The sequence below is a fragment of the Triturus cristatus genome, chromosome 2_2 (assembly GCF_964204655.1).
Source record: "Triturus cristatus chromosome 2_2, aTriCri1.1, whole genome shotgun sequence".
Classification (NCBI taxonomy): Eukaryota; Metazoa; Chordata; class Amphibia; order Caudata; family Salamandridae; genus Triturus; species Triturus cristatus.
This window is the reverse complement of record NC_140582.1, coordinates 1257443434-1257455703: the sequence shown is the minus strand read 5'-3', so window position 1 is coordinate 1257455703 and position 12270 is coordinate 1257443434. Positions and strand designations below refer to the sequence as shown.

General features: G+C 48.2%; 1 protein-coding gene across 1 annotated transcript in view; it reads right to left on the bottom strand.

The window, feature by feature from the left end:
* Positions 1–517: 517 nt before the first annotated feature.
* Positions 518–12270, bottom strand: part of LOC146863548 (uncharacterized) — a 550315-nt gene continuing 538562 nt past the window's right edge. Inside the window, exons 12-13 of the mRNA XM_085643185.1 lie at positions 725–847; positions 518–601 (exon numbers count right to left, since the gene is read on the bottom strand). Coding sequence (XP_085499311.1) covers positions 518–601; positions 725–847 — 207 coding nt within the window. The remainder of the gene's footprint in view (positions 602–724; positions 848–12270) is intronic.

Sequence of the window (12270 nt, the reverse complement as noted above, 5' to 3'; positions counted from 1 at the left end):
TAGTAAAAATATGCAGTGTTGCATATATGTAATCATCACAGAGAGGCCATTCATGGACCAGCCAGTGGAGACTGACATCCCATCACTCACAAAGGTGATTCCCAGGAAGAGTAAAGGGCATTGACCCACACCCATCTATCTCTTCATCCTCCTGGCTATACAGTCATCCATCCCGCCAATCATTTGTCCATCCATCCATTTGTTCATCCATTCATTCATCCGTTCATCTCTGTATTCGTCCACCCATATGTCCGTCCGTTCAACCCTCTGAATGTCTATTGATCCTCACATTCATGCATCCCAAATGATTCTTAAACTACCAGACAATCTGAATGAGTAAATGTGATGCTCTTATGGTACTCATGCTTTGACTAATTAGATTCTCATAAGTACTCTAAGCGACTGTTCAGAATCCCCCCAAAAATGTAGATCTTTCCAAAGAGTGAAAGAATTAGGGAAAAGGTACATTTCTGGCTTCCTGTACCTTCTGGGAACTGGGCACAGAGATCTCAAGATCTCATCCCAATGTGAGGGACTCATCCATTCTTTTGTTTTTCCTCTCGGTTTCTGCAGTCCTGGATTTACAAGGAAGAAAACGAATCTACAAGATCCAGAGCGCATACAAAAGTCTGTATCTAATAAATGACTCTTTTGTGAAACAGGACAATATCCACCCCTCTATAGACACCGGTCAGTGTTAATCTTCTGTCACTTACGCACCTACCTTTATCAATGCAACTCGCGACACCCAGCCTTTGGCGCTTCTGTCCTCGGGTTGAGAGGAACTCATCAGCGCTGCTTCGTGGGCTTTTCGAAGGTGCTGCAGCTCAATGATCACAGCTAGGATCTGCACAGGAGAGAAGGTGTCATATCAGTGACTTGGGTAATTCACACAGTGTACACGTAGAGAAGGTTCAGACACTAAAGTATCTATCTGGAATGGAAATAGTCCATCTCAGTGCCACGGTCAAGTAGTCTTCACAGTGACAAGTGAGAAAAATGATGTCAATCCCAGGCACCACAGAGACACACCAGGTTGAATCCCAGGCACCACAGAGACACACCAGGTTCAATCCCAGGCACCCACAAAGACACACCAGGTTCAATCCCAGGCACCCACAGAGACACACCCGGTGTACGTGAGAGAAACATCCTGCATAGTCTGTCTTCAACTGAAGTGAACTGTTTCTGAGGATGTCAGGGCTCTTTTGAGGTCCCTCTTCACGCATTGGAGGCTATTTAATGTGTACCTAAAGAGATCTTTGGCATGTTGCTAAGCTCTAGACCCCAGCTCCAGCTCGACACTCTCGTTTTCGTGCGTGTTGTGTGTCTATATCAATATGAAGACTGTTGCAAGAGTGGAAAAGAAGAACATTTTGCGCGTATGTGTAAAGCTTTCAGGAAAAAATATTGCTTTGCGGATGCTGATGTACCTAAACACAGAGTGCTACTGGTAGCTGGTGAGGCCAGTGAAGGTTGACGATGGGTTGAAAAGGAAAACCTGTTCCAAAGCCAATTTTGACGTGAATGACAAAGTTGTTATTTTGATGGTGAATTCAGGGTCATTGTACATCATAATACCGAAACAGGTGTATGACAGTATATTGGCCTAGGGGAGGATTGGAATCCACAGATGAAGGAAAGTTTGCAACCGATAATTGTGGACAAAGTCTTAGAAATGGTGAGGCCACTGAATAGTTTTTGTCAGTTCTGATTGCAAAGAAATCGGATGCGTCTCTTAGGTTTTGTGCTGACTTGCGGAGCCTGAAGAAGAACATAGTCATGGATTGCTTTCCTTTGCCAAACATAGATGAATGGATTCTGATGTTGTTTGGGAGTAGATACTTTTCAAGGATTGCCTTGAGGAGTGTCTACCATCAAGTGAAGTTTCACCCAGACTCTAAGCATATGACTGCTTTTATCACTACTGAGGGTACCTTTCAATTTAATAGACTCCCCTTGAGTTTGTCACCGGCAGCAAGTATATTCCAAAAGCTGAGATCCAGCTTGTTGTCGGGGGTCAAACACCGGCAGTATTTAAGCTGGTAGCCTAGGAAGTCATTACGTTGTTATGGCAGGGTGGTTCTCCCAAAATAGAGCTCCACAAACTACACAAGCATTGGCGTAGCCAATAGGTCTCGCCTTTGGGACCTTATAAGTGTTTAGCCATGCAGCAGTTGATGTTGTTGCACCAAAGATATTGTGCTGGATAACTAAACACTTATAAGGTCCCAAAGGCGAGACCTATTGACTGTGCCTAAACCCTCTACTACAGCCGCTAGAGGTGTGGTGGGTGTTGGCTGATAAGGCACTAAAATGTTGACTCTTTAGTGAGCTTCGTCTGTCTTCAGGTTTGCAGAACAGAAAGAGCTGAGGCGTGTAGGCCTACGGCTGACAACTGAGCCAAGTGCGTGACGGAGACAGAGGATTGAATGAATAAAATGTGGAAAACCAGAAAAGTAGAGGCATCAAACAGATAGAGGTACAGAAAAAGATAAGAAAGTAAAAATCAAAGAGGGAAGAAAAGAAAAAGATTGCTAAATATAAATGTTGAAATGAGGAAGGGAAAAAAGGAAGGAACGAGGAAGGATAAAAGTATGAATCGAAGGATAATACAAAGAAACGTGAAGGGAAGAGTGGAAGGAAGTGTGAAACAAAAGAAGGGTGCAAAGAAGGAAGTGTGGGAGGAAGAATTAAAATAGGGACAGAAAGAAAGGGGGTTGGAGGAAAAGAGGAAAACAAAGAAGGGTGAAAGAAGGTTTGGAAAGATGAAAGGACGAGTGAAAGGATGGATGAATGAAAAGAGGACTGGAAGACTGCTGGAACAAGAGGAAGAATGGAAGGGTGGAAAGATGGAAGAGTGCATGGAAGGGAGTTGGGTGGCTGGATGAGTTGAGAATGGAAGGAAGAAAGGATGGGTGAATGGATGAACAGTGAAAGGATGACTGGGAGGATCGATAGAGGACAGGAAGGAGGGAAGGGTGAAAGGATGAATGAGTGAATAGATGGATATTAGGTGACAGGATAATAGAAGAGAAAGTGATTGATAGAAATGTGTGGGTGGATGGAAAGGTGAAATAGTGGATAAATGGGTCGTGGATTGATGAAAAAGTGATTGAAGAAATGGATTCATAGGTGGATGAGAGGGGAAAGGATGGATGGGTGTATGAAGTGGAAAGGACGAATGGATTAATTGATGAAAGGAAGGGTGGAAGGGAAGTTTTGTAAGGAGGATTGGGCTAGCTTGCTGTGCTCGCTGTCATTGGACATATGATTCAAGTGGTAGGTATCTTAATTGTATGCCTCTTTTTTGGTTTAGAGTGAAAGTATCTTGTAGTTACTGTGAAGCAAAATCTCGCAGGGGCAAAAAGGTAAGTAAACTAAGAAACTTTGCAAACTTCACAAATTAAAAAAAATTGCACGTTCTGCCAGGTGTAGGAAATTGCACAGTTGTAAGTAGCATCTCGTTGGTGACTAGAGGAGTGGTTAGTGCAAACGTTTATTTATGGAATTTAAAAAAGGGTACCTTTAGCACAGTGTGCACTATAGAAATGAAATGGTCAATTGAACCCAGACAATAATATACCAAGAACGGTTCATGACGCCGGGGCTGGCACGTGTTCCTTCTGAACAGAGTGGATAGAAGACAAATGTAAGCAATGAGGAGCGTGAGATTTCAAACCACTGAACTGAGTACAGACAAAGCACCACAAGCATTGACAAAGCCAAAAGGTTTCGCAGATGGGAGAGCTATTGGCTTTGTCATTGTCTTTTACCCATGTTGTACAGCAGCACGGCTGCCGTGTAGCATGAGTGAAAGAAATAACAAAAGTGGTATAATGCGGGCAGTGCTGGCTGTGTAATAACTTTTGTCAAAGCACCACAGTGCAGCACTGAGCTATTTTTTAAATAATTTTCAGCCATGCAGCATGGCTAATAGTTGTGGGGAAAGTGCTATGACGGCGGGCACTGTTTATTATGTTATTAGAGCAAAGGTTTGAAACACGTGTAGAAGGTGTTAAAAGCACAATAAACTCAGAGGAACCGTTGGGCGGGAGAATCTATAGAAAAATAAACCACAGTGAAGGACGTGAGATATCCAGACTCGTCCGGATGTAGAAATGGGCACCACAACTGTGAGAAATATGGTGAGCAAAGAGGAAATGATCCTTCAGATGTTTAGCCACAAGAACAAATGGTAAACCCCGCTTAGCAACATACTCACAACCGGAGACCCTCCAGAAAACAAAATGTAAGTTAGGATACACAAACGAGATATAAACTTAAGACCCTGGAAAAAAAATCTGCAGACTGGCCACAAGAAAAATCCATCACAAAAGGTGAAAGAATGTGAAAGCTCCATAAAACCTGAAACCGCATTACAAAAAGGAAGTTAACTGCGGGGCCAAAGTGAAAGTGATCGCGGGGGAAAAATGCTGCCACCGGCCACAGCTTGCAGTGCATGTGCGTGAGTGGTGCTCGCGCAGCAGTTATCACGCCATATGGCGCCTCTGCTCAAGCGTGCGCCCGCGCACATGGGGCCCAATTCACAGAATTAATTTAAGACTAAATCCTAAACTTACTACTTTTGGTATTCACAGACTGCACTTACTACTTTTGGTATTCACAGAATGGATTTACGACTAATAACTCTACGTCCGCACTCGAGCTGGAAATTCCGGCCCGGAGGCGGAGCTTCCGGCCCGGAGGCGGAGCTTCCGGGCTGGAGGCAGGGCTTCCGGGCCGGAGGCGGAGCTTCCGGCCCGGAGGTGGAGATTTCGGCCATGGCTAAATCTCCGCCACCGGCCGGAATTCCCACCTCCGGCCCGGAAGCCCCGCCTCCGGCCCGGAAGCTCCGCCTCCGGGCCGGAATTTCCGGCCCGAGTGCGGACGTAAAGTTAGTAGTCGTAAATCCATTCTGTGAATACCAAAAGTAGTAAGTGCAGTCTGTGAATACCAAAAGTAGTAAGTGCATTCTGTGAATACCACAAAGTAGTAAGTTTAGGATTTAGTCTTAAGTTAATTATGTGAATCGGGCCCATGCACTGCAAGCTGTAGCCGGCTGTAGCATTTTTTGAAGCCCTTACTTAAAGTCTCGCCAGTCCAGCGCAAGCCCTGGGTCAGGCGAGACCTAAAAATTATCTACGTCCTAGAAAAATGCCAAAGCTGTGGTTAAACGAAGGGTTTTTCCATGCACCTCTGCATGTTCCTGAAAGCTGGGGAGATGGTGATTATAGCACAGGACACCTTCCGTTGATGCCATTTTTAGGAAACAAACCAGACACTTTTTCTGCAGAGACCTTTTTCCTATTTTTCTGAAACTCCCAACATTTAGCTATATTTTGGCTGTTTTCTAGGTGCCTTCCTGGGTATCTTTAGAATCCCTGTGATGTGAAAAAGGGGGCAAATTTAGCATTAACACCTTACGTGGAAGGTTATGGAGACCTAAGCACCCTGAACGAAATACTGAGAAAAAAACTAATTCTAAGTGCCGAAGTTTTGGCTAAACATATGGCTGCTAATGTCCCTTGCAGGACTTCGATCACAGAGACTATTGCTTTATTGATGTTCAACTTAATATAAGAGCCTTGAGAAAGACTCAGACTGATGGGCCAACAAAGGGGGTGAAACACGTCAGCTGTTCCTACAATCACCAACCTGTGAAATCAATTATGAATGTTGGAAACATGTTATGAAGAATAAAACAAGATAACAACACAGAAGAAGCAGAATTTAATTTCTTTATGATATAACAACACTTGCAAACATCTTAGGGTCACTTAGATAAAGTTAGCTTAAGCACGCCCCACCATCGCACGCAGAACAGACCATCAGAACTATTTACCTAGGTTGTGATGTAGTTTGGAACGCAATCTGCTTAAATCGGGCAAGGGAGAAACGAGCGTCCAGATGAACAAAGAACAAAGGTCTTCAACACACCCATCCAAATACACAACAATTTACAACGAGTTTTTAGGGCATCAAAATGATTTTCCTTTCACATGAACCCACATAAACTATTACCTAACCATACACTGACTAGAAACGTCTCTACCACACAAGCAAACACCACACACAACCAATGGATGGGAAACTCGGAAGCTATAAAAAGATTGTGCTGAGCAAGAGCTTGAGTGCCACACTAATGATAAAAGGCTATATGTAAAACTGAAAATGCAGTATAATACATGTGACATTATGCACACATACGTTCTTGCGAAATAGATGTTATTGAAGCCAAGGGCATAAAGCAGAGGGAAGCAAGCCGGTCACCGACCAATGAGGGAGACCCTGGCTTTCTGCTGTGCAGAGTGGGAACCACTAGAGGTTGCATGTGCCAAGCTCGAGGGGCGCTGCAGTTGGAAACTTCTTTTGGAGTTAAAGACCCCTGAGTTGCTTGCGTTCCCAACAATTTTCTGTGAATGGTAAAAATGTCAAGAAAAGTCTGGTGATTAATATACTTACTGCAGAGATCTGGTTTTGTCTAGTCAGTTTTCACTCACCATAAAATAACGCCTTGGGATACACAGTGTGTAACGCTCAGATCACAGGTTTGTATTTTATCTAGATAGCCCAGTCGGTTACTGCTTTTGTGGCAGAGATCATTTTGCTACTTGTAGGTCGTAGGTTATAGTCCTAATATTTCACAGTGAGCTACGAGCCAGCAAGATGCGTTCTGCCAGCCATGGGCTTTAGAACCATATTGTTTTTTCCTGATCTTTCATGAGTCAATGATTGCTAAATAGGATTTCTTTGGACAATAACAAAGTCTTATTAGTAAAGACAACCCCAACTACTGTGTTATGTTTTAAATCCCGAGTTTGTGTTTCTCCAGACGACGCAGACATAACACAATATGCCTATCAGTATGGAAGACGTGTGATGCCCACAGCTAGTAGTCCTCATTGATTAGGTATGATTTCCTATATATTGATTCACGCACTTGTATGAGTCATTGTCTCTGCATAATATGCACATATTTGTGTGATAGTGATGTAAAGCGCTTTGACACCCAACAGAGAGAAGAGCAACACTATAATAGAAATGAATACCATACATGACAGGCGCTACGGTGAGGGATTCAATCCACGGAGAGTGGCCATTGGGGGTGGCGCCACTGGCACTAAAGCCGGCCCTGATTCTAGGTCGAATAATGGATTCATTCTATCAGGTCACAAAGTTTAAGAAAGAAGCCGCTCTGTAATAGGCTCCCCCAGCTGACTGAAGGCATGTGCAAGGAATGGGGATAAGGGATATTCAACATCAAGATGCTGTTTAATGCTTAATCAACTGATGTCATCATGTTGCGATTACCCTAATATTTTGATCTATATACAACAAATGTCAAGAAAATGGTTTACATAAACAAATTACACTAATCAGCTAAGTCCCCGATCTTGCAGAAGCAACAAATACCATGAAGACCCCTGCTGATGCTAATGAAAACAAGCGGCTAAAAAGTGATCGCGATCAAACATCAAAGCGGCCATGCGGCCGCGAAAGTGAAAGTAATCCCGTCAAGCGCGGCGCGCGCACCCGCGCACATGCACTGTAGCTCTAGGCTGGCCTGGTAGCACTTTTTGGAGCCCTCTCAAAAAGTCTCGCCAGACCAGCGCATGCGCTGGGTCAGGCGAGACCTAAAAAAGGAGTGTATGACAGTGGTCTGGCAGTCCCAGACACCAAGTCATACTACTGGGCCTCCCAGCTGTTGGTTATAAATGATTGGGTATATGCAGACACTAACGAGCCAGCCTATAGAATGGACAGAGCCGCCATGCCAGGAGGCGATTGTGAGCCGTTCCTGTATTACCAAAAACCATGTCCAGAATGTCTGGCGCGCACAGGGGTGGTAGTGGCGTGCTGGCGTAAGGTAAATAGATTCCTGGGTTGGAAGAGAAACTGACCAGTCGTACTCCATTGTGTAGGGGACCCCCTGGGAGAGGTAGCCTCATTAATGGGCTTCAAAGTTTGGCAATTGATAGGTGTTGAACGCCTGGGCGACTTGTGGAGGGGTGAGGCCCCCCTCTCTTTTGCAGACCTACAGCAAGAATATAACTTAAACCAGACGCAGAGATACCATTACTTGAGGCTGATGCATGCCCTACAGGGACATATCCACGAGGAACTTCTGTCCCTTTAGACTGTTAATAGATTCCATTCCCTAAAAAAGCGACCTTCACAATATACTGTAAACTTCGACATTGTGGTCAACAGGATGACATTGTGGAAGTTACTTAGACGTCGCCCTCACACGCTGACATCAGTTCTTTCTTTTTCTGCGCCAGCAAGCGCAGATCCGGAGAGAGCGGTAGCCCGTCACTTTTTGACTGTTTTTTTTTTACTTTTGTCGACTTTGTTTTTGAGTCGTATATCGACTCCTGGAGTCCTGGTGCACGAGGGATGCCCGGCTTCAAGGCCTGTGGTTCCTGTACCCGACTGATGTTGGTCACAGATCTGCAACATGTGTGCCTCTACTGTCTGGAGCGTGACTACGAACCCGTCGTGCTTCGACTGCTGAATCATGGCCCTGAAGTCTTTACGGGAGCGGTCCCAAAAGCTCCTCGAGGCCCGGCAGTCAGCTTCGTGTCGCTCAAGGTCCCAGTCGCAAGGGAGGTTGTGGGACGATAGCAGAGCCATCACCATCACTCCTCATATAAGTCTTCGAACCCGCGGTCAGGTAAGTCGAAGCAGAGTAAGAAGTTGAAGAATCCTCCTGGCTCTCCAACTTTCCCTTGTTTGTCGGCTGACGCGACGCACTGTGAGGGTGGTGCCCATCCCGCGGCTCCGTGTGCAGAGCCTTCAGGGCCAACTCCGGCCTTCCCTCCCTTCCCGGGACCTGGAGTGACCCCTGGCCAGCTTCGGCAGTTTTACAAAGCGATGCATACCATCTTTGGGAAGCCCAACTCCGCCGGCGCACCTTCGGGCCCCGAGGACTCTGTTGGGGGCCCTAGGCATTCGGCACTGGCAGCTTCAGCTTCGAGACTGTAGAGCCCTCTTGGAGCCAGGCCTGGATCCGGATCGGCAACGGTCGACCTTGTTACACCTCCACCGGCACCGATTCCACTGGCACCACGTCCGTAGCTGATGCCGGCTGGACCCGCAGCCGGCGTCGACCCCAGCTTCCACCCTGATGTGGACACGGAGCCGGACCGGCGTCGACCGACACCGGATCCGGCGCCGATGGGTACTTTTGTCCCTGTGTTCCACGCTGGCCATTTTCAGCCAGATTGGCAGCCAGAAGAGGGTGAGGAAGACTGGGAGGGGTCTGCTGACCCTTTCACAGACCAGCTGGAGTATGAGCCAGACTGAAGAGGGATTCCAGTGGTCTAGATACCTCCCCAGACCTAGGCATGTTGTCTCCTACCGTGGCTACGGAGGAGGAAGCGTCATATACAGTGGTGTTGCGTAGGGCGGCTGAGGCTCTCCACCTCAAGCTTCCTATGGTGGCAGTCAGGACTAACCTCCTGACAGATGTGCTTCAGCCGGCAGCGAGCTCTTCGGAGCCCATGCTGCCGTTCAATGAAGTCCTAACGGACATCCCTTTGGTCACCTGGTCATGGTTGCCCGATGCCACCACCTGGCCCCGGGTGACCCCACTTCCCACTTCCCTCTCCCAACACCCTACCCCTGATGGCTTGGTGGCCCAAGTCTCTACATCCAAAGGCGCCTTCCCTACAGCTCCACCTGATGGGTAATCCAAGAAGCTGGACCAACTTGGGAAGAAGATGTTTTCTTCCTCCAGCTTGGTACTGCGGTCGGTAAACACTGCATGTCTGTTGGGCCGTTATTCTCACTCTGTGTGGGATACGGTTGCGCAAGTGCTGCCTCAATGCCCAGAGGAGGCCCGGGCTGTGCTCTCCTGTGCAGTCACCGAGGGAGAGATGCAGCAAATTTTACCATCCGCTGTGGGCTGGATACCGCAGATGCACTTGGCAGGACAATTTCCACGTCAGTAGCCCTTCGGTGTTACGCCTGGTTGCGCTCGGCTGGTTTTTCTGGGGTGGTCCAATCCACACTTATAGACATGTCCTTTGATGGCCGTCACCTATTCGGCGACAAGGCAGACAATGCGCTACAGTGCTTTAAGGACTGCACAGTCTGCCTTTCGCCCCTTTCGTGGCTATGTAAGGGGTGTCCCACTGCGTCCCGCCCAGAGCAACAGGCTGGTGCAGGCTGTTCAGCCCCAGCGCAGCCAGGGACATTGGAACCACCGGCGTCATTCTGGGGGCCAGCTAGTGGGCCAGTCCACCACAGCCCACCCTCTGCATCAGCCTCCAAACCCTACGAGTCTAACCTTCCAGGGCAACCAAACACAAGTGGGCGGCAGGATCCGCCATCACTTTCCCTACTGGTGCACCATCTCATCGGACAGATGGGTTCTGCAGATAGTCCGAAGGGGCTACTCCCTCCCCTTCAAGATTACCCCTACCTCCATGCCACCTCAGTACAATTGCAATGTCGGAGGATCACCTGGCCCTTCTCCAACAGGAAGTTTTGACCCTCTAGGCCAAGGAGGCCATCGAGCGCATTTCTGCCCCAGAAGTAGGTCATGGTTGCTATTCCCACTACTTTGTGGTGCCCAAGAAGGACAAAGGCTTGCGCCCTATCTTGGATCTCAGGAACGTCAACCACTTCCTCCGGAAGGAGCAGTTCAATATGTTGACGCTCGCTCGGGTCTTGTCTGCCCTCGATCCTGGAGACTGGTTCATAGCGTTGGACTTGCAGGACGCTTATTTTCACATCCCTGTTCTGCCGGCCCACCGGCATTACCTGCGGTTCACTGTAGGCCACGAGCGCTTTCAGTTTACCCTGCTCCCCTTTGGCCTTACCAGTTCCCCTCGGGTGTTCACGAAAGTGATGGCGGTGGTCGCAGCTCATCTGCGCAGATCAGGGGTTACAGGCTTCCCCTGTCTTGATGACTAGCTGTTGAAGGCGGGGTCTCCCACCTCCAGACTACGGCCGACCTACAGGATTCGCTGGGGTTCTCCATCAACATGCCAAAGTCACACCTGACCCCCTCTCATTGGAGCGGTTCTGGACACAATGCGGTTTCGTGTTTATTCTCCCGAACAGCGATTCCGGGATATTTGGGCTATGATTCCGATCTTTCAGCCTCTATCTCGGGTTTCGGTCAGAATGACCCTGAGGCTGCTGGGCCTCATGGCCTCCTGAATCCTGCTGGTCGATCATGCCAGGTGGCATATGCAGGCTCTGCAGTGGGACCTGAAGTTCCAGTGGGTGCAGCATCAGGGAAATCTGTCCGATTGGGTCCAGATCTCAGAGGGCACTACATGACAATTGTAGTGGTGGCTAACGAACCAGGATTGGGTCAGCTGCAGATTCCTCTCCCTTCCCCAATCAGAACACTCAGTGGTGATTTACGTGTCCCTTCTGGGATGGGGCGGCCACATGGGAGAGGCGAAGATCAGAGGCCTCTGGTTTCCGGCAGAGTCCGGACTCCACATCAACCCTCTGGAGTTTTGGGCAATTCGTCTTGCACTCAAAGTATTCCTTCCCTCTGTCTGGGAAGGAGTAGTGCAGGTGTTCACAGACAACACCACCGCCATGTGGTACTGCAACAAACATGGTGGGGTGGGGTCGTGGACTCTATGTCAGGAGGCCCTCCACCTCTGAACATGGCTGGAACATCAGGGCATATCCCTGGTGGTTCAACACCTGGCAGGTCCACTGAACGCCAGGGCGAACAAACTCAGCCACAGGTGCATGATGAATCACGAATGGCGTCTTGCCTCAGAGGTGGTGCAAGGTCTCTTTCAACAGTGGGGAGAGCCTTGGATAGATCTATTCTCCACCGAAGAGAATGCACAATGTCAGCAATTCTGTGCATTGGAATTTCCAAGGCGGCACTCACTAGGCGACGCTTTTCACCGCAAGTGGAGTTCCGGTCTTCTATATGCCTTTCCGCCTATACCACTTCTGCCCAGAGTGCTGAAGAAGATCAAGCGCCACCGGGCCCAAGTCATTCTTGTGGCTCTGGATTGGGCACAGAGGGTCTGGTATCCTGAGCTCTTCAATATGGCCATCGATCCTCCGATCGGACTGACCCTTCGGGAGGATCTTCTGTTGCAGCAGCAGGGGACGGTCCTATACCCGAACCTGTCCAGCCTCCTTCTCCTTGCGTGGAGATTGAGCGGCAGCAGTTGACGTCATTTGACTTGCCTCCTGAAGTTTGTGATGTAATCTTGTCAGCCAGGCGTCTCTATACTACGACGGTTTATGCCTGCAGATGGAATAAATCTGTGGCATGGT